Source organism: Physella acuta, unplaced genomic scaffold (genome assembly GCF_028476545.2).
Source record: "Physella acuta isolate Inbredline_101_S28 unplaced genomic scaffold, ASM2847654v3 ptg001459l, whole genome shotgun sequence".
NCBI lineage: Eukaryota > Metazoa > Mollusca > Gastropoda > Physidae > Physella > Physella acuta.
The window spans coordinates 114,088-141,418 of NW_026732974.1; the positions used below are offsets into that span (position 1 = coordinate 114,088).

Below are 27,331 nucleotides of genomic sequence, written 5' to 3' on the forward strand. Positions count from 1 at the left end.
CTCCACCAACAATAGTGAACTCTTCTGATATTTTTTTTTGTCTCTTTTGATCACGCGAATAAACCTTAATAATAACCAAACAACAAAATCAAAACAAACCCAAGTGCTCTAACAAAAGATTCAAGCTATACAAATCTAACTAAGGCGTATGCAAGACAAACTGATTCCATCCATTATGATAAATATTAATACTGCGTCCTTTAAAAAAACTCATTGAAGCAGCATTACTTCATTATTGATACAATACATAACATAGGTTTAAACCTACCAATTCAATACGACAACGTAAAAAACCTCAAGCGTCACCAATTCCCAAAAATAGATCAAAGAGAAGATTCCCATCTAAACCAACAACCAGATTTAAAACTATCACAAGATTTATGTTACCGATAAGTTGATCTGATCCGCAGATTAAGCCATCAATCGAAGTTCTTATGCTTGATCGAAGTCTTGACGTATTTTGCAAACTACGGTAACCACTCATCTGGAAAAATGTTTCGTTTCGTTCCGCTAGATTTAGGATTATCCCATACTACGTGAAGATTTCTTAATATTTTATCTTCTATATAAACCTCCACATTACTTTTAAGGCTATTCTAGTTTTGTCTATATCTTCAGGTAAGTTTCTAGCAAAATTCTAGATAGTGCCTTCAAATGATTATTAATATAAAGTGTATTATCAAGGGAGACAATAAATACTTTTAAAAAAATCTTTAATAAGGGGAAACAACTAACATTTTCTTTACTTCAACCAGCTATAAAAGTCTAGTCAGTGAGGAGTTATGGCTGCAGGTCGATATCTACTCGCAGGAATCGCAGTATTTCTGGCTCTCTCTGCATCACGTAAGTCAATTGTTACTTTGATATGATTGAATTGGATCTATTAAGTTCAAATTTAATTATTAAACGTCTGATTTGTGTCTTAAAATCGTAGTTTCGTTTGGTGGTTTAAATAAAACGAACTGTCCCCAAATTGTACATTTAACTTATTTGTACGAAAGGAATACAAATTTTTCCTCCATCTAAAGATATATCAAATAACAAACAAATATAAAAACAAATATTATTAGATAAACTTGTATTTATTGCTCCATTATTAAAGTTAAATTTATTTTAATTCATTGATTGATTTTATTTCTACTACGCCACGTAACGGAAATCAGAGGTCAGTATTATAATTATTCAAATATTTTATACTATACTGTAAATTGTAGTAGACCTGCTAGTAACTGTTTTTATTTATTTAGTTAATTAAAAACTGTTAAGCGCGCAATTCAAACACCGGTTACAGTGTTGATTTTCAAAAACGTAGGCTGGATTCTCAAGTTGTACATATTCAATGATTTTTTGTTAGCACTGTCATCTCTTGCTACTTTGCGGTTCATTTATCGTGGCATCAGTAAATCGCAGACTTTTCACAAATAGTCATCAAAAATGTTAAAAATAATTGAATAAATATAGCGTGTAGTTGCCCGCTCGCGAGCAGAAAGAAGGGAGTGCCATACAAATCAAAATCAACTTCTCTGATTTTCCTGCTATCATCCCACTATTTTATATCTCTCCCTGGATAGCCTTAGAACAGTAGTTCTGAACCCGATTATTTAGAGAAAAAAAAATAATGTACAGCTTTAAAAACGGAGACAAAGTTGCTATACAAATAACGGACTGACACACTACATAGCGGCTTACATTATAGATGTTATTATATACACTTTTTTTTTCTACAGGCCCAAGAACCAGGATCGCTTTCTAGAATAGTGAGTACATTTCTTCCGTATCATCAATACTCATCAACACTGTCAGTATGGTTTGATTCTTCTTCATAAAGGACGATTTGCTAAACAGTAAAATATTATTTAAATTAATATGTCAATAATTCCTAACAAGATCATATACTGTATAAATTAAATCCTATTTAGTGTTGTAAACTCCGTAAAACTAAAGTAAAAAATATTAACCTAAACATGTATTTAACGCCAGGGTGATGGAGATGAAGAATATAGAGGAAACAATGGCCCGATGCAGCTTAGATTTATGGACGGACCGTACGAAAGGGTAAGAATTTGTCTTTACAAAGGGTAAGAATTTGTCTTTACAAAGGGTAAGAATTTGTCTTTACAAACGGTAAGAATTTGTCTTTACAAACGGTAAGAATTTGTCTTTACGAAGGGTAAGAATTTGTCTTTTCAAAGGGTAAGAATTTGTCTTTACAAATGGTAAGAATTTGTCTTTACAAACGGTAAGAATTTGTCTTTACGAAGGGTAAGAATTTGTCTTTTCAAAGGGTAAGAATTTGTCTTTACAAGAGGTAAGAATTTGTCTTTACAAAGGGTACGAATTTGTCTTTACAAAAGGTAAGAATTTGTCTTTACAAAGGGTAAGAATTTGTCTTTATAAAGGGTAAGAATTTGTCTTTACAAAAGGTAAGAATTTGTCTTTACAAAGGGTAAGAATTTGTCTTTACAAAGGGTAAGAATTTGTCTTTACAAAGGGTAAGAATTTGTCTTTACAAACGGTAAGAATTTGTCTTTACAAAGGATACAAACGGTAAGAATTTGTCTTTACAAATGGTAACAATTTGTCTTTACAAACGGTAAGAATTTGTCTTTACAAAGGGTAAGAATTTGTCCTGACAAAGGGTAAGAATTTGTCTTTACAAAAGGTAAGAATTTGTCTTTACAAAGGGTAAGAATTTGTCTTTACAAAGGGTAAGAATTTGTCTTTACAAAAGGTAAGAATTTGTCCTGACAAAGGGTAAGAACTTGTCTTTACAAAGGGTAAGAATTTTCCTTTACAAAGGGTAAGAATTTGTCCTGACAAAGGGTAAGAATTTGTCTTTACAAAGGGTAAGAATTTGTCTTTACAAAAGGTAAGAATTTGTCTTTACAAAGGGTAAGAATTTGTCTTTACAAAGGGTAAGAATTTGTCTTTACAAAGGGTAAGAATTTGTCTTTACAAAGGGTAAGAATTTGTCTTTACAAAGGGTAAGAATTTGTCTTTACAAAGGGTAAGAATTTGTCTTTACAAAGGGTAAGAATTTGTCTTTACAAACGGTAAGAATTTGTCTTTACATAGGGTAAGAATTTGTCCTGACAAAGGGTAAGAATTTGTCTTTACAAAGGGTAAGAATTTGTCTTTACAAAGGGTAAGAATTTGTCTTTACAAAGGGTAAGAATTTGTCTTTACAAAGGGTAAGAATTTGTCTTTACAAAGGGTAAGAATTTGTCTTTACAAAAGGTAAGAATTTGTCTTTACAAAGGGTAAGAATTTGTCTTTACAAAGGGTAAGAATTTGTCTTTACAAAGGGTAAGAATTTGTCTTTACAAAGGGTAACAATTTGTCTTTACAAAGGGTAAGAATTTGTCTTTACAAAGGGTAAGAATTTGTCTTTACAAAGGGTAAGAATTTGTCTTTACAAAGGGTAAGAATTTGTCTTTACAAAGGGTAAGAATTTGTCTTTACAAAGTGTAAGAATTTGTCTTTACAAACGGTAAGAATTTGTCTTTACATAGGGTAAGAATTTGTCCTGACAAAGGGTAAGAATTTGTCTTTACAAAGGGTAAGAATTTGTCTTTACAAAGGGTAAGAATTTGTCTTTACAAAGGGTAAGAATTTGTCTTTACAAAGGGTAAGAATTTGTCTTTACAAAGGGTAACAATTTGTCTTTACAAAGGGTAAGAATTTGTCTTTACAAATGGTAAGAATTTGTCTTTACAAAGGGTAAGAATTTGTCTTTACAAAGGGTAAGAATTTGTCTTTACAAAGGGTAAGAATTTGTCTTTACAAAGGGTAAGAATTTGTCTTTACAAACGGTAAGAATTTGTCTTTACATAGGGTAAAAATTTGTCTTTACAAACGGTAAGAATTTGTCTTTACAAGCCTATGGTGACCTTCTAGTGTTTAATGATGATCGAGATACCATTCAGTCATGCTACAATCTGGTGCGCAACTCGAAAAACTTCACTCTCTCTCTCTCTCGCTCTAGTTATCTCTTTCTTAACTTCAGCTGTGTAGATTGCAAAGGTCTGGCTCTTCTCAACATTCCGGCCCAAGCTCTGCGTATGGATTTCCAATGCGAAATCATCCGATTGTATATTATACTATGGAGCCATACACACACACACACATGTGTATATATATATATATATATATATATATAATTTATATATATATATATATATATATATATATATATATGTCTGTGTATGGATGTGTGTGCGTGTGTATGATTTGTAAGCAGTGTATACACGGAAATCGGTGGCTCTAAAACGAAAAACACGTCTTTTAAAGAAAAAAAAAATCTAAAGAAAACAAAACTTTGGTATAGCAAGTAACATATCTATAACCAACTATGCCATTTAGTTATACAAAATGAATAAGAATTATAGGTATGGTGATATACTGGTGTAGACTAAGCAGGATTTCGATGAGCTGCAGAACACTGCGATAAAAAGAAAAAGCCGACATTGAACCTCTTAAAATACGTATAGAGAGATGCGTTGATAAAATCGAAAATTCTGTTTATGTAAAAAAGATTGATACTTAACAGTAATGTTGGCAAGATCAATTTTTCAACCCGGATTAGCAAATCTGTTGCTCCATGGCTGGTTTATTTTAAGCGATAGTTTTCTTTGATGTGTACAAATCCCGATATTTTATCAATGCGAGTTCGGTTTTTACTAGCCGTTTTGCCCGTTGGTTTAAGAATTCTACAATCGCAATATTTATGTTAATTTTGTGTATACCTCGAATATTTTGTTTTTATTAGTTAATCTATATTAGTATGTATATTTTTAGAAATTAATAACAGTTTTAAAAGCGAATTTCAAATTAGTCATAATTATATATATATATATATATATATATATATATATATATATATATATATATATATATATATATATATATATGCATGTATAAGGCTAAAGATGAATGATGAATGTGTAGTAGGTCTATAGAACTTATTTTAATAAGACGAACAATGTAAAAATCAACCACGTCCAAATATACTCACGCGCTATAATTAAAATCATTTTGACAGGGTCCGCCAAATCAAGCTGAATGGGCGCCTCCACCAGAGGAGGAAACGGTGAGTAATTTATTTTTTCTGTAGATCCAGTCACGTCGCTAGATTTATATTCAACGCTGAGATTGTTAAAACTTACTTAACCCCTTAAAGGGTTCGACTATTGTATGGTAAATAATAAAAGTATATTACATTTTATAAGTTATCTTTGTTAGAATTACTAATTTAAGATGTAATATCTGAGCTTTAAATGATTTATAATAACGTAAAAAAATCATTATTACAATCATACGTTGTAAAAATGTGTCGAATTATCCACGTAAAAAACATTCAAAGAAAATGATCAACAATTAATGTCTAATGTTATAAAACAATTTCACAGTAATATAGATTAAATATAACAGCACCTTGATTATTTATCTCGAAAAGACTTTATATCTTGGAAAGACTTTATTATATATCTTGAAAAAACTTATATCTTGAAAAGACTTTATTATATATCTTGAAAAGACTTTATTATATATCTTGAAAAGACTATTATATATCCTGAAAAGACTATAATATATGTTGAAAAGACTATTATATATCTTAAAAAGACTTTATTATATATCTTGAAAGACTTTATTGTTTAACTTGAAAAGACTATTATATATCTTGGAAATACTTTATTACATATCTTGAAAAGACTTTATTATATATCTTAAAATGACTATTATATATCTTGAAGAGACTATTATGTATCTTGTAAAGATTTTATTATATATCTTCCAAAGACTTGATTATATATTTTGAAAAGACGACAGCGAACAATATAAATCACACTTATAATCACAACTGTTTTACCGACATTTGTCTGACCGATAGCCTCCACCGAATGAGCCAGAACAAGAAGACCCGATTATGACGTATCCTGTAAGTACTCACACGCAACCAACAACTACCTTTTCCTCTAAACGATACAGCAAAATTCTTTCAAATGTGACAGATTGTCAATGTTTCTTTCAGACATCTCAAGGGGTGTAGGGGGTAGAAGCGGGAAAGGGACCACCATAGCATGTCCACAGTGTTTCTTTTATACCTTTTCACGGGGGGGGGGTGGTAGTATGAGTGTCGGATTAATTTTTGCAAGATGAAGACAGACACTGGTAAAAATATACATTACTTATATAAATTCTATTTCGTTTGGGAAAGGATGGGGGGTGGAGAGAGGTTGATTGTGGACGTGTCCAACTAGATGCATGAAAGAAACTCAGGCCACAACAAAACGAACATTCACGCACAATTCTTGCTGAAGTTTAGATCAACTTATGACCCATTTGTTTCCATCTGGCTTTTACCGACAACCTAATGTAAATATGCCATCGAGTTCGAATCCGGGTTCGAATCAGTGGACCGTACCTGAGTCCACCCAGCTCTGATGAGTACCTGACTCAAGTTATGGAAAGTAAGGGCGGCTGGGCATAGTAAAGTTCCCTTAAGTAGAGTTCACTTGTTTCTGTGACCTCGGCATATGAAGGGATAATGTGGTCAGCACTATGCCCAGCCGCCTGTAATGTAAAGTTTCCCTTTCAAACCTGACGGTCTATGGGGCAAGTGAAGTAGAGTTCACTTGTTCGCCTGTACTTTCCATTATTTTCTCTAGGTACCCATCAGAGTTGGGTGGGCTAGGGACGGTCTACTGACTTGAACTCGGATTCGACCTCGAGACTTTCGGGTTAGCAGTTGAGCTCTCTACCGTTAGACCACTCCGGTTGGGCATAGTACTGACCACACTATTTCTTGCATATGGTCAAGAAACATATGAAGTCTACTTCATCTGCCCAATGAATCGTTAGGTCTAAAAAGCCATTGTCACTTTTTACTAGTTTACTAGTTGGCGGGAAAGGCATTTCTAAAAATGAAAGTTATCAAAAACGTATATATTTGAAAGTATACCAGCCATATTAACTTTACAAGAAAATAAACATTTTAAGGCATTTCTAAAAATGAAAGTTATCAAAAACATATTTATTTAAAAATATACCACCAATGACAACTTTTAACAAGGATTATACGTTTTAAGAATGTTACAATACTAGATAAAACAACGCTTCTGCCCACATTAATTTTCTAATATAATTTCATCACCAGTATCCGAATGAGCCTGACTACGTCGCTATACCAGATGAACCAGAATCAGACCCAGTAAGTACATAATATACATTTAGATTTTTTTGCAACTGGACCCTATATAACGGACAGCGTGGTAGGACGGTAGAGTGCACGACTGCTAACGCAAACGTCTCGATTTCAAATCCCCGACTGTATTATTAAGACGCTTCTGAGCCGACCCAGCTCTGACGAGTACCTGGCTCGAGTTAGAGAAAGTAAGTATGTCTTGGTAAAGAGCTGATTTCAATGTATCTTCGTTTACCAAGGTCATAGAAATAACATAAATCTACTGCATAATCTACTGCATAATCTACTGTAACAATGAAAAAACCCCACCAATTACCTTGAGACGTCAAAGAGCTGGACTCTCTGAGTTGATCCACTGGGTTGATCCACTGAGTTAATCCACTGGGTTGATCCACTGCGTTGATCCACTGCGTTGATCCACTGGATTGCTCCACTGCGTTGATTCACTGCGTTGATCCACTGGCTTGATCCACTGGGTTGATCCACTGCGTTGATCCACTGCGTTGATCCACTGGGTTGATCCACTGGTTTGATCCACTAGGTTGATCCACTGGGTTGATCCACTGGGTTGATCCACTGGGTTGATCCACTGGGTTGATACACTGGGTTGATACACTGGGTTGATACACTGGGTTGATACACTGGGTTGATCCACTGGGTTGATCCACTGGGTTGATCCACTAGGTTGCTCCGCTTGGTTCACCCACTGGGTTCACCCACTGGGTTCACCCACTGGGTTAATCCGCTGAGTTGATACACTGGGTTAATCCACTGGGTTGATCCACTGGGTTAATCCACTGGGTTGATCCACTGGTTTGATCCACTGGGTTAATCCACCTATTTTGTTGAGTTAGGTCGGTGCAGGCATGCTAATGTACAGCTTGTCGTGAGCTGTTGACAACAAAATTGTAAATCAATTGTCATCCTACTATACAATAGGGCTGGTAAGTAGGTCATCAACCAGTTCTATGGCTCATGCAGGTTTAATTGAGCCGTAGAACTGGTTGGTGACCTACTTACCAGCCCTATTGGATTCAGAATATGACCGAAATTATACACGTGTCTTAATGAAAAAAAAATAAAGATGACGATTAAACATTAAGAACTGGCAAAAAAAATATTTAAAATTAAAATAGAGAAATGATCGATGCTATGCAAGACGTAGTGTGGTGGGGTCATGGGGTTGTGGGGGCAGGTGTGGTGGGTTCGTGGGGGCAGGTGTGGTGGGTTCGTGGGGACAGGTGTGGTGGGTTGTGGGGGCAGGTGTGGTGGGTTGTGGGGGCAGGGGTTTTTAAGTCAGATTTTATCGGAAAATACAAAGCAGTTGACAACCATAGAGTAATGTAAGAGTTGTAATAGTGCGGACATGTACTAGTTGTTTCAAAAAAAAATTTTTTTTTGCCTCAGACATGTAATTTACAGCGTCAGTTGTGCGTGTTCGCTTTAGTATTACAGTATTCATCACCGGCTTGTGAGAATAATTTAAATGCTTTTTTTTAAAAATAATTTTATTTTCATAAAACAAAATTCAACATATAATTTACGTTTATCTTATTTGTACTAAGTGAATACAACTTTTTCCCACATTGAAAAAATATATCAAATAACGAAAAAAATACAACACAGATAATTTAAATGCTGCAAGCTGAAATGTTAATGCAGACACGAAATTCTCAATTAACGCTTATTTGATTGTGAAAGAACATCATAAATAAACGAGAAATGATTGCATTATAGTTTTTAGTAGAAGGCCTGCAATACATAAAATGTGTAATAAAATTCAAGAATTTCAATTATAACAAATATGCATCTAGCAGTTAAACAGATAAAAATAAACACACAATATAATTTCAAGATTGTATTAATTTAACGGAAATACATTAAAATTAATAGACGTAAGAATCAAGTGTAAAAACTAAATCGCTTACCGCCCCTGAAATTAAAAAAAAAATCTTTGTGACCCGTGATATTTTACTACCAATAATATTTAAAGACTACGTATCATGTATGCATATGTTCTAATAGTGCATTTAAAAATATATTGTTATAGTAGTCTTTATACCTATTTTATTTTCAATATTTTAATATGTATAGACTTTGTAAATAGAATGATAATATTCATTAAAATATTTCCATTTTGATGAAATTTAAGTTTCAATGCTGCTGATTTTAATACATTTATACTCTTTGAAACGTTATCAATAGCTCAAAACGACACTTATCTGCCAACTATTTAGAATAAGTTATTGACTCAGAAATAAAAACATCCCTGAAAACAATCAACAGAAATGGTGGAAGGGGCAGGAGAAGTCGGGTCGGTAAAGCTGTTGGTTGCTAAATCAAAAAGTAACGAGTTCAAACCACCGGCAGTTTCTTCCAGGCATCTCTTCCAGTAGTCAACCTCCCCCGAACGAAATGGAATTTATATAGAAAACATATACTTTTACCAGTGTGTGTCCCCCCTAGAAATTTTTGTTCGCCCCCCCCCCCCCCCCCCGAAAATATCAAGTCCCCCCCCCCCCCCCCGAGAAAAAAGTCTGGAAGGAACACTGACCACCGGGCAGACGAGGCTCGACAGCTGGTGACAGCAACCCGCAGTGGCGTAGCGAGGTCGGGTGTCTCCCTGTGCGGCACTTAATGGTGTCACCCCCCATAGGCGATTTGCATCCCCCCCTCAAACTTTCGATTTGCACCTCTTAAAAGACTATTTAACCCTCAAATTAATCACTTAATTAAGTAGAATTATCATTTTTCTCTATTTATTTTGCTATTTTTTTCCTTGGTGTCACCCCACCCCTAAATGGTGTCACCCCCCTAAATGGTGTCACACCCCTAAATGGTGTCACCCAGTGCGTTCCGCTCCCCCCCCCCCCCTCCCCTTCGCTACGCCTCTAGCAACCCGTCTAGGAGAGACAATTCCAAAATCAAACAACTGCTTCCTTGTAGTTTGTAGTTTGCACATAGAAAAGCAGGCTGAAATTGGAGTCATCGGACGCACACCATGTTGACACGTAATAGTTAATTCTGTTAGAGGACATCACTTCCAATATTACAATTAAAAATAAAATAGAAATCACTGCATAGAATGTGGATCAACATTAAGAATTATGATTTAACCTCAACCCATTGACAGACATCATAGTCAGGAAGACAGACATAGTGGCTTACTTCTGTAGAAGTTTATGTATTTGCTGAAGTCTTGCAAACTTATGAATGAAGAAAACCAACATAGTATTTATTCACCATCATCAATTTGCCACAGGTCTTTGTTTGATATTTTGTCTGGCCTTCTTATTTTAAGTATATGTCGTAAGCATTTGTTTACGAACGTCTGTAGCCTATCAGTATTTGTGTAGTATTTATTAGGTAAGATTATTTATAATTCCTGCTTTTGTGTAGTGCAATAGAAACTAAAATTGAAAACAAATCATCGTCTATTTACCTTATATAATAACACCATGATAACGATCACCAATAAATAACTACACAACACACTATTTTGTTGATTGTAAATGTACATGTTACTTGTATTTATTCATCGTTATTTTATTACCAGGGTCAAATTGAACCTGATTATGCTACAGTACCAGCGGAGCCAATAGCGGATCCGGTAAGTAAACTATAGTACAGTATACAATATAATATGGACAATCATACAATTACTGTAGTTGCGTTCTGTTTTTGGGAAGTTTATCAGCTTTTAGAAAAAAAAGTGAACGGGCTTTATTTCCAATTCAATTGGTTTTCTTCTTCACTGTTGACTTTATCTTTTTCTAAAACACCAATGTCTCAAAGTAGAAACGATTAATTAAATGGTCTGACGTTTTTTTGCATTTTCGTTTTTCTTTTTTTCCTTTTTTGGTGTAAAATGTAAGATTTCTTTTAGAGAAAATACATTTCAACGAGACATTTTACGTTTGCCTACATCAATACTGATTATCTTAAAAAGTGTATTCATTGTACAAGAGGCTAAACGAAGTAAATAATAACTATATTGTACTCATGTCTCATACATGAACGCTAACTACATGTATTCAATAAAAGTTCTATAAATATACTCTATATTTACCCGGATTCCAGACTCTACATATAACATATTATAATTTATCCATTTATAACTTCAATTTGATTAAATATTGTAGAACTATTACAATTTCATTACGAATTTAGAATTTACGAAACAGAAATAAAATTCAGAAATGTTAAAATTACAACCAACTTATATTGTATTAATAAGCTTTCTCACTCGAACCTCTCCCCAGCCCGGCATATTTGGCCCAGGGATCTACCCCTACACCACCGAGTCAGATTTCCCAGTGCCGTTCGTCATCAGCCCCAGAGATCCGGAGCCTGTGAATATTCCAGCAATAAACGTAAACATTTATCTTACACTTGCTATTTTCTTGTTACAGTAAAATGTAAAATTTGAGGACAAAGTAGAATGCATGAGTAAATAACCAAACCTGCATTCTTCGACATTGTCGATTGCAAACTTTTGTTTGTGATATTGGTGTTTCAAGCAGAATTCACCGATAGACTATTAAAATTAAAACTGAGAATAAATCTTATTACTATTTATATATAAATTTAGTTGCAAGGCCTAGCATATTATATATATATATATATATATATATATATATATATATATATATATATATATATATATATATATATATATTTCTAAAAAGTTCACTATTGTCGTATGTACATCAGCATATGTATATATATATATATATATATATATATATATATATATATATATATATATATATATATATATATATATATATATATAATTTGTATTATAAGTTGACTATTGTTCTACTGCCAGCCAAACCTATGCTGTCGAGTGTACCGCAGCCATAGAGAAACTGCATCAAACGACGATAACTTATCTGCTCAAGGGAAGTAATCGAAAGTAACTCTAGGAGCAGCCCTCAGCACTAATCTACCATCAATTCACAAACGTTTAAAAGAAATTTTATTTAGCAAACAATTTGTAGAAAAATGTCATCAGTTAACGACAATTTGCTCTTTACTGACTCAATGTTTTAGGAATAAATTTACGATGCAAGATTTTAATTATTTTTACAAGCTTTTTTAAAACTTGCTTCCTCTGTCGTCAATCTGTTGAGAGTCTGTTTATCTGTCGTCATAAATCGAAACGCTGGAGCGAAATTTAGGTTACTTGTAACTGACAGATTCGTTTCAAAGTTGGCAAGTGGGTAAAGTTTGTAATCATATAACTCTATTATATTAAACATTTTAAAGTATGCCTAGTAAAAAAGAAAAATCATAAAAAACGTTTTAATAACAAGATTTTATGTAGTTACTGTTTCTTAATAATCACAGCCAAAGGGAAACAACCTAATCAGTAAAGATCACATGAATAATTAGGTTAGCTGATGTTCTGTTACTGATGTTGAATAACTCATCAACAATAGGCATATAATCCAGGTCGTAAAACATCACTCCATCATTTAGACTTGTTGTTCTACTTGCACTTGATAATTCAACGCCACAAACTCCACAAACAAAGGGAAGTAACAGACAATAAGGATAGCTCACACAATCCGATGAGTTGTTTTTCTTTGTTTTTTATATAACAACTAAAGGGAAGTAACCCAAGCAGTAACGATCACTCAAACGACAAAAGGAGATGTTCTAGGTTATTAGAATGGAAGAAACTCTGCTTGCAATGTTTAAATTAATCTATGCTTTTAAACATTGGAGTAAGTTATATTATTATATAAATTAAATAAACACAGCATAGGTTAAAATGGGATATGCTAATTTAATTAAAACACGATTTACTTTATGAGGAGAGTTTACTAACCAGAGTACTATGGAGCCTCACCTGTCAGATAACTGGGAAACAAACTCAATGCTTTCATGTAAGGCGCCTTATGCGCTACCATGAAATAATCTTTCCCCTTAATCATTAATCCTTATAAAGTCAATTCACCACTGGCTTTTTACAGTTGCGTACACTTAGTTCAAATCAATATCACCTTAGCTTTCCATTAAAAAAATTAGGTTAAGCCGTATGAATATTTTTTTTACCACGCAAGCAAAATAAAATTGAACATCAATCAGGCATGATAATATTTTAAATCAAGCGTGAATTATAATGTATTAGATCACCGTGAACAAGCAGATGCCATATTCTACTTGCTCACGCTACCATATCAATAGATAAAGAATGCCTTAGATATGAAGGCGTCTAACTAAGCATACAACCAAATCCGTTTTAATACATCGTTGTTGATCTAAAAAAAACACCAAAACTCAAGTTAAAAAATTAATAGCTGTCTTGGCAAGCTTAGTAAGGCACCAAATCCTCTCATGTGTACTTGGATTTAGATTTTGTAAGCTAATACGTTAGGATAAGCCTTTAATTCCTCAAATATTTTTATTTGGATATCTTCTATATAAACCTACATGTAATAGTTTGGGCAACTCCAGATCTCGCTGCGGCTCTGGTAAGTTTTATTTACTACAACGTTGAAGTCTTTGTCATGTTTCACAAAAATTTTGGAATCCCACTGATTAATCATTGGAAATAGCTTTATGTTTATTTCCTTCCCAGAATTATCTCTACATCCTTTAGTGTGTGAGAATACGACTACATAACGAAGATGAATACAACTAGACTTTTGCTAACTGGCATAACAGTTCTGCTGTTTTTATCGTCCCCACGTAAGAATATTATCATACCTATTATCAGTGGCGTAGTGAGGTCGGGTGTCACCCGGGGCGGCACTTAATGGTGTCACCCCCTAGAGGCGTAGCGACCCTTCCCGGGGACAAACTTTGAAACTTTCGATTTGCACCTCCCCCCCCCCTACGAACTTTTGATTTGCACCGCCCCCCCCCTCAAGTTTTTCTCTTTATATTTTGCTATTTTTTGCCTTGGTGTCACCCCACTAAATGGTGTCACCCGGTGCGGTCCGCTCCCCCCGCCCCCCCCCCCCCCCCCTCGCTACGCCTCTGCGTATTATGTAATTCGTACGTATTATGTTATTGATAGAAAGATGTTATCATACTTAATATGTTATTGATAGAAGGATATTATCATACTAACTGTGCTATTGATAGAAGGATATTATCATACCTACATCAATGTCACAATAAGTTAATTATACTTCATATTTTGGTCTTTGATAGTATTGTCTCAAATGATAACCCATATAAATACAGACGCTTTATTATGTATTAGAATCTTTGAACTTAAATTTTAAATCAATAATACACAATGCATTGAATTGTTGAACTACAAATACAGAAATACATCTAGTATATATAGACATAGGCTTCAAATTACAGCATCTACATGTGGGTAAAACTATTTTAGAAAACTTATATAAAACTATGCTAAATCACCGCTTGTGAATGGTGAATAGAATCTGTTGTTTTGCATTCTCTATGTTTTTGTACCACAAGTAGGCTACAACTACAACAGTGTGTGCCAAAAAAAAAACACAACTATTATAAATACACACATAATTTTTTTACCACAGCAGTTATAATCAAGGAGCAAAAAAAAAAACAACACATAACGAAAGTCAATGCATGATCAAACATATTTTAAATAATTTGACCCAACAATTTTAATAAGAAATCTAGGACTGCCGTTTTTCAAGATTTTTGCCCTTCCTGCTGAAAGTATACAAGGAGATGCATAAAATAGTAATTTACGCCTGGAACAGTCGGATTGTTATTGTGACAATATTTGTACATTTTGAATTTTTTGAAGTCATACCTAACTAGAGGGAACTTTGAAATTTGCTTTTTTTAAATACTTTTATTTTCTTATAGAAATAATTACATCAGCATATACACATAGCTTAAACGTTTACAAAAATTATCATTACATGAACAAAATGGTGAACATTACTAAATAAAAGATTTGTTGATCAACAATTAAAATGAAGGTAGATCTAATTAAAATAAAGATATACGAAAAAGGTATATTACCATGATTGGTTTATATGTATTTTTTTTATACTTTTATTTTCCAATTTAAAACAAATACAGTAACATTCCACGCCGTTTGGGTGGATATTTACAAGATAGTTACATTGGTGTACAGAGTATAGTAAATAAATAGCGAAATTTGTAATTGAATACAAAAGATACATTGAATTTAAAGCTTGTTAGTTCAAAAATTGAAAAGAGGCTGGTTTGTGAAATGTTTGCCAACAAAAGTTGTGGAAGAGTATAACGTATGGAAGAATGGTCGAAAACAAAGCTAGTTTACATGGATTTTATCCCATTCTGTACAATAAACATAGTAAATACCAAAGAAAAATGAATAACCAGTAGAGTAGTCACACACACACACACGCACACGCACACACACACACATTTGTTGTTTTAAACAGATTTCGTTTACATTTGTACAATATTGAATTTAAAAAAATAGATAAATAAGTAAATGAATAAATATTCGAAACTGATGTTTTTTTTTTTTTTTTTTGGAGGGGGGGAATGGTGGGGTCGTTGGAACAGTTAAAAGGGATGTGGGGTTATCATATCTGAGGGTGATGTGGGCAGAGGGGGGGTGCTAGAGTGTCTGACGAGACATGGAGAGAGTGTCTGTGTGTGTTTAAGGCAAGCCAAGCGTCAAAATCTGTGCTGTGTGATCTAACTGCTGATGTGTTACTATTTATATTGTGTGTATGTTTGGAGGGGGGGGGGTGTTGACAAACAGATTGCTGTGTGAGCGATTTATCGGGAGAGTGAAAGTTTGGTATGTTCAAGTCGGTGTTTATGTTTGTTTGGATGTTTAGTACCGACAGGTTAGGGGTGGGTAGGCGTGTAGCTATCACGCGGTGTGGGGATACAGTGGATATTTGAAGGTCAAAAATTGGTTAACAGTGTTTATATGTATTTTTTTTAAAGGTTTAATAGATTTCCTTCCAAACAGTTCACTCCCTTCAATCCAGGAGCTAGCTGTGTGGATAGGTTGCATGTTAAAATATACATGTAATACATAGTATTGCATACACAATTTTACAATATCATTTTCTTGATTTTCCTTCTGTTTTCTTTGTTTCATTTTTCCGTGTTTCTTTGATTTCATTTCCGTTTTTTCTTGGTTCCATTTTTCCGTGTTTCTTTTGATTTCTTGTTTTCATTTCCGTTTTCTTGGTTTCTTATAACATAGAGTACAGGATAATACATGATCGCTTCTCGTTTTTAGCCTTGCTTTTTGCGCGTATTACAATCTTGGATGAGCAGTGGTTGATTCTTAGTTGGTAGTTGTAGTCAATGAAGGATGTTGTTCCGTTATTGGGAAGATGAGTTTGGTGTCTTGTCGTTCATGGTAGAGTTGACCGAAAGGAGTGGAGCTTGAAGAGGGTGGTTGAGGTAGTGTCCTTGCGTTGAGATATTGTTTTTCCTAGGTAGCTTTGTTTTATAGTTCATTGTGGTTTGAAAGGGAGTGAAGTTGTGTCGTAGGGCATTCTTCCGTAGTTGAGTAATTGAGGTGGGCGAAGTGACGTTGAAGAATGATTAGTTTTCGTGATATTGCTGTGTCGAGGATTGTAGATGTGAAGAATTTGAGCTTGGTCAAGTAGTTGAAATGGGTAGAGTGAAGCTGTTGACGAGTGTTTATTTTGGGTAAGTTGAGTTGGTTTTTGAGAGATGGTTAGTTCATTTGCTGGTATTTGACGGAACCTCCCACCTAAGACGTCTCCTAGGTGGGTGTCGCCAAAGTAGTGGTGAAGTTGTTAGTAATGATGTGATTGCGTGGTTGATCTTTGAGAGATGTTGAGTTGATTTGCTGGCAATTATGACGGAGCCTCCCATCTAAGATTTCTCCTAGGTGGGTGTCGTCTGGCTGAAAATTAGAAAACTGAAAATTAGCCACTCGTACATTTGAAGCCACCCAATACAAGTACTGGGTGACTCATCTCGAGGGCATGGTGCACTTCGAGGGATGTGTGGGCACAACCCCACAACGATCGATGGCGAGATTTGCAATTGATTGCTTGCGGAGTTGAGTAGTAGATTTGACCGCCTCTCGACCCCGGCAGCCAGCCCTAAAAAGTGCTGACCAACCAAATGACTAAGATTTATGTAGAACCATAACAGATACTACACTTTGTTCTTAGCCAAAAGGCCGAGAAGCGATCTAAAAAACTAAAAGACCGATATTTAGTTAAATGTGTTTTTTTTTTAATACTTTTATTTGCAATTAAAACAAGTACATCAACATCACATTTTTTTACATAGTTTCAAAAGAAAACGAAAGGTTTTAAACTTGTACATAATGAATATTTACATGATGTCATGTATATGATTATAACAAAAATTTCAAAAGATGGCAGTACAAGGGGTGAAGGTCAAATAAACGTGTCAGAAGTCTGGGTGGGGAGTGGAAAGGATATTTTTCCGAGAATGACAAAGGGCCAGTGGAGCATTTTCAATGTAGGGAAACAAATTAAGTTGACTAGTTAAAAGAGTGTTTATTTATGTACTGGTCGCATTGAGTTTTCAAAAGGTTGCTGTGTAAAAAATGAGGGGAAAGAAACAAGATTTAGAACTTTAAAAAGTAAATGAATAGATATTCGAAATTGATGTTGGGGTGGGTGGTGGGGTCGTTGGAACAGTTAAAGGGAAAGTGGTGTTTTCATGTCTGAGTGTAAGTGGATAGAGGGGGAGAGGGGGGAGTGGGTAGATGTGTCTGACGAGGCGTGGAGAGGGTGACTGCGTGTTTTAAGGCAAGCCAAGCGTCAAATTTTGTGCTGTGTTATCTGACTGCTGAGGTGTTACCATTTGTAGTGTGTGTGGGTGGGGGGGGGGAGGGTTTGACGAACAGATTGCTGTGTGAGCGAATTAGTGGGAGGGTGAAAGGTTGGTATGTTCAAGTCGGTGTTTATGTTTAGATGAATGTTTAGTACCGACAGGTTAGGGGTGGGTAGGCGTGTAGCTATCACGTGTAGGGATACAGTGGAGTTTTATAGATAAAAAAAATTGGTGTTCACATAAAAGAGTTAGTAAAGTTAACGAAACAACTGTAAGTGTTAATTTGGTGATAATACAATGAATACAAAAGGAGTACGGGTCATTGGGGTCATTTGTACGTTGTGGACCAAAGTACCTTACATATATGATAATAGTTATATAGTAACAAATTATAGCTTTACAATGTTTGTAAGCTTTATAAATTAAACAATACACAATAAGCAACAATAGGAATGTGTTAATATTTTTTTTTTAATACTTTTATTTGCAATTTAAAACAAGTACATCAACATCATCTAAAAAAATTTTTTTTTTTTTTTTTTAATACTTTTATTTGCAATTAAAACAAGTACATCAACATCACATTTTTTACATAGTTTTAAATGAAAACGAAAGGTTTTGAACATGTACATAATGGATATTTGCGTGATGTCATGTATATGATTATAACAAAAATTACAAAAGATGGCAGTAAAAGGGGTGAAGGTCAAATAAACGTGTCAGAAGTCTGGGTGGGGAGTGGAAAGGATATTTTTCCGAGAATGACAAAGGGCCAGTGGAGCATTTTCAATGTAGGGAAACAAATTAAGTTGACTAGTTAAAGGAGTGTTTATTTATGTACTGGTCGCATTGAGTTTTCAAAAGGTTGCTGTGTAAAAAATGAGGGGAAAGAAACAAGATTTAGAACTTTAAAAAGTAAATGAATAGATATTCGAAATTGATGTTGGGGTGGGTGGTGGGGTCGTTGGGACAGTTAAAGGGAAAGTGGTGTTTTCATGTCTGAGGGTAAGTGGATAGAGGGGGAGAGGGGGGAGTGGGTAGCTGTGTCTGACGAGGCGTGGAGAGGGTGACTGCGTGTTTTAAGGCAGGCCAAGCGTCAAATTTTGTGCTGTGTTATCTGACTGCTGATGTGTTACCATTTGTAGTGTGTGTGGGTGGGGGGGGGGGGGGAGGGTTTGACGAACAGATTGCTGTGTGAGCGAATTAGTGGGAGGGTGAAAGGTTGGTATGTTCAAGTCGGTGTTTATGTTTAGATGAATGTTAAGTACCGACAGGTTAGGGGTGGGTAGGCGTGTAGCTATCACGTGTAGGGATACAGTGGAGTTTTATAGATACAAAAAAATTGGTGTTCACATAAAAGAGTTAGTAAAGTTAACGAAACAACTGTAAGTGTTAATTTGGTGATAATACAATGAATACAAAAGGAGTACGGGTCATTGGGGTCATTTGTACGTTGTGGACCAAAGTACCTTACATATATGATAATAGTAATATAGTAACAAATGATAGCTTTACAATGTTTGTAAGCTTTATAAATTAAACAATACACAAAAAGCAACAATAGGAAAATGAAATGCCAAATGATAAATGATGCGACACAGAGTGGGGACATGGGGGTTGAGGGGTGGGAGTTACATTGATGTTGTTAGAAATGTATTTGGATAATACATCATTGTCACTGTTTAACATAGTACTTCATCACAGGGGTGGTGGTGATGGGGACGAGGAGATGCAGTTTTGAGGGGAAATTTGATATTGGGATCATGAGGTTTAGGGGCGGGGGGCGGAGAGGGTGTGATGAAAGGGGGATGTGTCAGTTCGATTAGGCGTTCCAGGTGGCAAAAGCAGTGTAATATGTTCTTTACGTTTTGGTGTTGTTAATTTATGGTATATGTGTTTGAGTGCTGTCATTGTCGAGTCGTCTACGATAAATCAAGTCTAGTACGTGTCCCGTGAACTGTACCTTGTCGTGTTTTGCTTTTATTCTGCTGTTCCAAATAGTCTGTCTATATATAACTACCGTCCTTGCTTTTTGCTCTAGGTCCGTCCTATCTCTTTGTATTGGGATTTTGTTTAGAGTTATGACTATATCGATATTGTAGGTCTCGTTTTTTATTATTTTGTTTTCTAGCGTCTTTTTCATGTTTTGTATGGTGGGGCATTCTAAATAGATGTGCGTTTCGGTTTCGGGTGTGTTTTGTCTGCATAGTGGGCAAAATGGTTTCTGTTGTTTTGCTAGGGGTGTGGAATTGTAGATGAGTCTGTAAGTTATTTCCCTGGCTTTGGGTGTGATGGTTTTGAGGTGTAGGTTTCTGAAGGTGTCCATTGTGTCTGTTAGAGCGTATTTCCTACACCATTGAATTCTGTTGTATAGTGGAGTTGAGAGCTTTTGCACTAACTTTTTGTAAATGTTTTGTGACTTTTTGTGAACTAGTTTTTCGTTTTTTTTTTAATATTTGTAAACATTCTGTGTAAAAGGGACTGAGTTTTCCTCCTATGTAATGTGGAGTTGTATTATTGATTTTTGTAAGTTTGTTTAGCTGAATGCCTATATAGTAGTGAGCTAGAGGGTGAAAGTTTGGTTGGCTAATTATTCTGCTAATGTGTGTTAGTCTGAATGTATTGATTTTGGTCTGTATATCGTGCAGGTTTATTCCTCCATGAAGTTTGTTTTGTACTAAAGTGTTGTGGCTAATGTTTGAAATTGTGGTCTGAAATATGTACTCTCTAATGATTTTATTCAGATGTTTAATTGTTGGCTTTGGGATTGTTTTAGCCGTGGCTATATAGGTGATTTTTGGGATGACATACCTATTAATTATAGATGACCTAGCAAAAATTGTTGTTGAGCTAAATTTATAAAGTGCTATGGTGTTTTGGATTTTGCTTAAGACTTGTTTCCATTCATCATCGTTGTTGGTGTGTGGGTTACTATAGTGGGTTATGCCGTAAAGTTTTAGTTTGTTGGTACCTAGCATGTTTAGTGGGTAATTGGGTTTGTTGATCCACCGTCCAAGTCCCATAATTTTGGTTTTCATTAGGTTAATTTTTGACCCGCTACCCAGCCCAAAGTCAAGGAACATGTCTGTTATTAGTATGATAGATTTTTCGGTTTGGAGCGTAAAAGCTGTATCATCAGCGTACGCTAGAATTTTTTTGTTTAATTGATTTGGGATGTCGATTCCTCTAATGTCTCTAGTGTTTCTAATGCATTCTAAAAGGGGTTCGAGTGTTAGTATATAAAGGATTGGAGATAGGGGACAGCCTTGTCTGACTGATTTATTTATTCTAAAGGGTTGGGAAATATTATGGTTTATCAGTAAGTGACTATGTGCATTAAAATAGATTATTTTTATCCATGTCGTAAAGTATTGTCCTAAATTGTTTGCTTCTAAGATTTTGTGAAGGTATTTGTGAGCTACCCGGTCGAAGGCTTTTTCTTGATCTAAACTGAGTATGCATGCTTGTGTGTTTTTCTCGTGTGTGTAGTGGATAATGTCTCTAATTAAGTGATTGTGATTTTGTATGTTCCTACCTGTGATGTTGCATTGTTGGTCTACATATATAATTTTATGCAAGTGCGGTTCAATTTTGGAGACTAGAGCTTTGGATAGGATTTTGTAATCAGTGTTTAGGAGAGAAATAGGTCTATAGTTTTGGGTTTGTTTAGGATCGGTTTTGGGTTTGCGTATTAATGTTATGTATGATCTGTTGAAATTTTCGTGGCATTGTTCTAGCAGAAACATTTCTCTAAAGGTAGCTAAAAGGAGAGAAATTAGGTCGGTTGAAAAGGCTTTAAAAAATTCGCTTGTCAGGCCGTCCGGCCCTGGCGATTTATTTGAATTTAATTTCAGTATGGCTTTGGTTATGTCGACTGGCTGAAAGGGGGTGTCAATATTAGTTTTGTCGCTGTCACGTAATGGTTTAATAAACTTAAGGTATTTGTCTTGTATGTCTGTGTTTGTCTCTTCGAACTTATACAGTTGCGTATAATAGTCTCTAAATATTGATTGAATTTTTTCAGGGTCAGTCGTCTCTTGGTTGTTGTTATCTATGAGATGTGTGATTTGTTTTGCCCTCTGAAAGCTTTGTTCTAAAATTAAGGTGTGGTGTGTGGGATTTTCCGAGCCTATTTGTTCAATTCTACTTCTAATTTGCGCCCCTTTATATTTGTGCTCTTGTATTTTAGAAAGTTCTGATTCTGTTGCGTCTATTTGTTCTTTGTTGTTGTTGATTCCTTTCAGTATACTTAATTGTTTTTCTAATTTAGTTTCTATGTGGGCCCTTACGCTATTAATGCTAGATGCATATTGGATAGATACCCGCTTAATGTCTTGTTTTAAATCTTCCCAATGTTGGATTTTGTTAAATTTTGGTGATGACTGCGTGTAAAATTTTATTAAGTCCTTAATAATGTTAATGTAGCGCTCGTCTAGTAAGAGTGTATTATTGAATTTCCAATATGTGTTGTGTTTTGGTTTGTTTTGTATTTGTTCATTTTTTAAAGTTGTCAGAACTGCTGTATGGTCGCTAAACTGTAGTGTTGAGAATAGGTGTTCTACTTTGTTGATTTTCATGTTCGATGGGGCGTAAATTCTGTCTAGACGGAATCTATTCCCAGATGTGTTACTTCCGTGGGTGGTTTGTATGGTGTGTGGATATTGCGCTCTGTATGTGTCGACTAAATTGAAATATGTTTTAATGTTGTTGATTGAGTTGGCGTGTGGTTTGTCTGCGGTTAAACGGTTTCGAATTATGTCTTTTGGTCCTAAAATGTCTAATCTGTCTTCCACGAAATTGAAGTCCCCGGCCAAAATGATGTCGTGTTGGTTGTATCTGTTAGTTAATAAATGTTCCAGGTTTTCATAAAATTTACTGTCTTTTGGTCTATGTGGTCCGTGTACATTGACTATGCTTAGTTTTCCCTCTTGTCCCTCGATTGAAACTATTGCTAATTTTCCCTCAGAGTCGGCGTGCGTGTCTGTTATGTTGAACTTGTTTGATGTGTTAAAAATTGTTGACCCGCTTCCCGTGATTAGTGAACTGTAGCTGTGATGTGCTTGAGTTAACCCTAAGTTGTGAGTGAATTTGTCTGCTGTGTATTTATTTTTGAAATTAGTTTCTTGTAGTAAAATGAAGTCAGGTTTATGTTTGTCGATTAATTGTCTTAAAAACTTGTCTTTGTATCTTGTACTTTGTATGTTGAGGGTTAAAATTGTGAGGTTACTTACACTGCCTTTAAAACCTGGTCCGCCTTAGTCTGTTTTGGGATTAGTGGAGGGGGTGTGAAAGTTTTCCTTTTTGTTGTGGTCCTGTCTTTTGCGGTTGGGCGTGTTGGGGTTGGTCGTGTAGGGCTCTGTATGGTGTCGGTTTCAATGATGTGTTCGTTTTCTTTGCTTCGTAAGCTATCTTTCTTTTTTTTCCGTGAAAGCTTATTTCTTTTTCCCTGAACTTTTGTCCATTCACCTTCTGTGGTAGGGGCTGTAGTTGTAGCTGGTTCTTGGGCTGGTTCAATTTCGGCGGCGTCGTCAGACACATCTTCGCTGTCGTCAATAAGTAGATCATTGTCGTAATAATTTCCATCGTTGTCTATATTTATATTGTCTCTCTCCCTTACATAGGGGCTTCGGCATGCGGCCGGTCCATGTTTTGTCGTGCCACAAAGGGGGCATATCGATCTCCTGCCGTTTAGTTGTAATAGCAAGGTGTAAGTTTCTCCTCCAATTTCTAAATCAATATAGTGGGGTAGGTCCTTTAGGGGGGCGTTTGGGCAAAAATCAACTGCCCACTTGTCACTTTTACCAATTTTTAAAGTTGACACGATTGTATCTGGCTCAGATATTTCGATCATGATCTTGTTGATCATATTCTGAGTAATGGTAGGAGGTACCCACTTTAAGTGACCCCTCTGACCATTTTTATCAACATGTAGCAGCAACATGCTGCTACAATAATCTGAGTGTTCGCAGATTACTACCAGATGTAGAGAGTTATAGATTTCTTCAGATTTCAGTGAGATGTACCATTCGCTTGGTTTCCCTAAGTTGTAGACATTTATAATTTGTGAGCGGTTAATGTTCAATTCACATGTAAACAAGTCTTCTGAGATAAATTCATCCAGTCGACGCTCTTTTTTTCCTTTAATCAACACACGTAGCGTGTTTTTGGGATACCGCCCAGGTGCGGACCCCGTAAGCGTAATTTTTTTGAAGAGTGTACTTACAGGTACAGGGACAGTTCTCTCCTTTTGTAACACATCTCCGATTTTTCTTCCACTTTCAAGAACATTTACAGTTTCATTTGGATATGTATCCGCTACGGGTGTTGACACAGGCCAGCTGGTAGTTTGCGAAGTGTCCGTGTTATCTACAGGACAGAGCGAAGGCCAGCTAAGGTTTTTTGAAAGTCGTGTCTGTCTGGTTTCGGCCATCTTGAAATTAGTCTTAGAAATTTCCTAATTTCGGATTTTTAAAAAACCTTATCCCTTAATAGAATGCTCTGATCTTAGTTAATATGTATTACATCCCACTCATCAAAATCATTATTGACAAAGCACATTCTAATAATGTAAAACAATTTATAGCTAATTTACTTATGATTTCACAACACTGTTTATAATAAAATAAGAAATGTCTAAAAAAAATTAGAAAATTAATTTTTAGAAAATATTTGCTAGACGTTTACCTATTAAAATATATATTCTGTATTATAACTGTAGAAAAATAAATATCACTGTAAAAGTTTGAACTGTGTATGTCTGATAGTTATTTTTTGTGTGAAAGTTTATGCTTCTCTCCCTTAGTATGCGTGATACTGTCCCCTTTGAAACAACACATTTTCATTGCACCCATTTTTGTGCGCAGGCGTCCGTTACGCAGTTTTCCTTCCTGATCTCCGATTCATAATCTATATATATTATTCTCTTCTGGGAGACGCTAGAAAACAAGCTGTAAACGCGCTCCCTACCACTCCACCCCTACATGGTCTGGTGAGCTGTGGTTCACTCTAAATGTTTACAAACAAAGCCGGATTAAGTTACGACTAATAGGGGCAGATAATTTAGTTTGAAACGATTTTAAACGTGGGGGGGGGGGGGGGGTAACTAAGTGGAGTTTACTTTAACGGAGGGGGGGGGGGGTGGAGAAGGAGGGGGGGGGGGGTATCGTCCTTAACGAGCTACTTAGAGTGTTTTAAAGAAATATTTTTAGTGGCAGCGTTGGTAGTATCGAATTCACAAATTATGGATAACTGAAAAGTAGAAAAAACAACAACTAAATAGCGGCGTATGATATGCCGCGGGTCGGCTCGTACGGTTTAAATCCTTCTTGTATTCATGTATATTGTTCATCAGTTTATTATGTACTGAAATAGTTTAGGACGAAAATTAACCCAAGAAGTTTATCATCAAATTGTACTGATTTCTGGTAAAGATTTGTTTTGCAATTATGTACTAATTATTTTTGTATTCAATACATGCTCCTTAACGGAATATAGAGGTCAGTATCACAAATATCAATGAAAATTAAGTTATATTTAAGGTTTTTCTTAAAGGTAAAAACCAACCATTCTCTCTCCCTCCCTTTCTCTCTCTATCTCCACCACTCTCCCTTTATATATATATATATATATATATATATATATATATATATATATATATATATATATATATATATATATATATATATATATATATATATATATATATATATATATATATATATATATACATATATGTTTGTGTGTGTCTGTGTGTGTGAATCGGCCCATAATTTTAATATATGCCGCATACGCGTATATGTATGTGTAATCACTGCAGACGTAATGGTAACAATGTATATTTATAGTCTGTTAATAATACAGTTGGAAGTAGCATTGTTTTCTCTACGGTTAGCTCGTTTACGTCTTGGTGTCACCCCCAACCCCTTGTAATAATTGTCTATTTGTAGTTAAAAGACTATTTAACTTTAATTAAATGTTTACTGAACTGGCAAAAAAGCTTTTTTCTTCTGTAAATTTTGCACATTTTTTTTTTTGCCTTGGTGTCACCCTCTAAACGGTATCACCCGGTTCCGGCCGCACCCCTGCCCCCCCCCCCCCCTTGCTTCGCCTCTGCCTGCAATGCTACACCATCTGCCACGTAATCCCATTGAATACATGAATACATTAATACATAATTTTTACAAACTACATTATTTAGGAAAAAATTAAGAAACCGCTGAATTACAAATAAAACATTTATTTTTTATTCTAGATCTTGAATATGAATCGGGAGATCAATTTCATGGCTGAAGCTTCTGGGTCTGTTAGTACTGTAAGTATACCTAAAGACTAGCCCATTTTATCGTTCCTGTTTTTTGTTATATATGTATTGATGAATTCACATCTTCTGTAAGCAGATACAGTAATTCTTTATCATCTTTGGGGCAGATGAAGTAGAGTTCATCTGCTTCAAAGACCTCGGCCTATTAAGTGACAGTGTGGTCAGCATTATGACCAGCCGCCATTGTTTCTATAACGTAAGTTAGGTACCCATCAGAGCTGGGTGGACTCAGGGACGTTCTACTGACTAGAACCCGGACTCGAACTCGAGACTCTATAGATTAGATAGGGTAATTACTGCGAAAAATATCTTACAATTAAGCTCCCCCCGGAGAGATGCCTGGAAGAAACTCTGTTTGACAGAATCTCAATTTCGATTTTATGCATGGTTACAATACTTCTTCTATACTCTGCACACGAGAAAATCAAAAGTCAAAAACGACGTACGTTCTCGTCTAGAGATCATTTGCCAAAAAAAGATAATGTGGCCATAACAATATCGCTAGGATGGTCATTTTTGGTAATACCAAATCGGTTTCGTTCACAGGGGCGTAGCGAGGGGGGGGGGGGGGCGGGGGGTGCGGACCGCACCGGGTGACACCATTTAGGGGGGTGACACCAAGGCAAAAAATAGCAAAATATGTAGAGAAAAACTAGAGGGGGGGGGGGTGCAAATCGAAAGTTTGAGGGGGTGTGCAAATCGAAAGTTTGAGGGGGGGTGCAAATCGAAAATTTGAAAGTTTGTCCATGGGAAGGGTCTCTATGCCTCTGGGGGGGGGGGTGACACCATTAAGTGCCGCACCGGGTGACACCCGACCTCGCTACGCCACTGATCGTTCAAGTACCTATAATCGAAATCTATACCCGTTCAAATAGTATTAGCATATGAGAATCAAATCTTTAAAAACATCGACTGTAAAGTTCTTTCATTGGATTGTATGTCTTATAAATTTCGATTGGTCAAAACGGTGTCACACTCACGATTACGTAATATCTGCGCATGCGCACTTGTTATATTTACCACAATTATTCTTCAAAGCGCACGTCGACACATAC

The 27,331-nt window shown here is 35.5% G+C and overlaps 1 protein-coding gene and 1 pseudogene across 1 annotated transcript; one reads left to right on the forward strand and one right to left on the reverse strand.

The window, feature by feature from the left end:
* The first annotated feature begins 485 nt into the window (after nt 1–485).
* On the forward strand, nt 486–12,286 carry LOC131928067 (circumsporozoite protein-like). The gene is made up of 10 exons (XM_059283978.1): nt 486–618; nt 756–841; nt 1,724–1,757; nt 1,981–2,055; nt 5,042–5,089; nt 5,891–5,938; nt 7,157–7,210; nt 10,761–10,814; nt 11,467–11,577; nt 12,036–12,286. The coding sequence occupies exons 2-10, from the start codon at nt 783–785 to the stop codon at nt 12,114–12,116; spliced, it is 564 nt and encodes a 187-aa protein (XP_059139961.1). The 5' UTR covers nt 486–618; nt 756–782; the 3' UTR covers nt 12,117–12,286.
* Nucleotides 12,287–17,195: 4,909 nt separating this feature from the next.
* LOC131928069 (uncharacterized) lies at nt 17,196–17,342 on the reverse strand (annotated as a pseudogene).
* Between the last annotated feature and the right edge of the window lie 9,989 nt (nt 17,343–27,331).

Coding starts and splice junctions, on each gene's coding strand:
- LOC131928067 (XM_059283978.1), top strand. CDS start 783: ATGGCTGCAGGTCGATATCTACTCGCAGGAATCGCAGTATTTCTGGCT. Junction 842..1,723: donor TTTCTGGCTCTCTCTGCATC/ACGTAAGTCAAT, acceptor CTTTTTTTTTCT/ACAGGCCCAAGAACCAGGAT. Junction 11,578..12,035: donor TGAATATTCCAGCAATAAAC/GTAAACATTTAT, acceptor TTCTACTGCCAG/CCAAACCTATGCTGTCGAGT.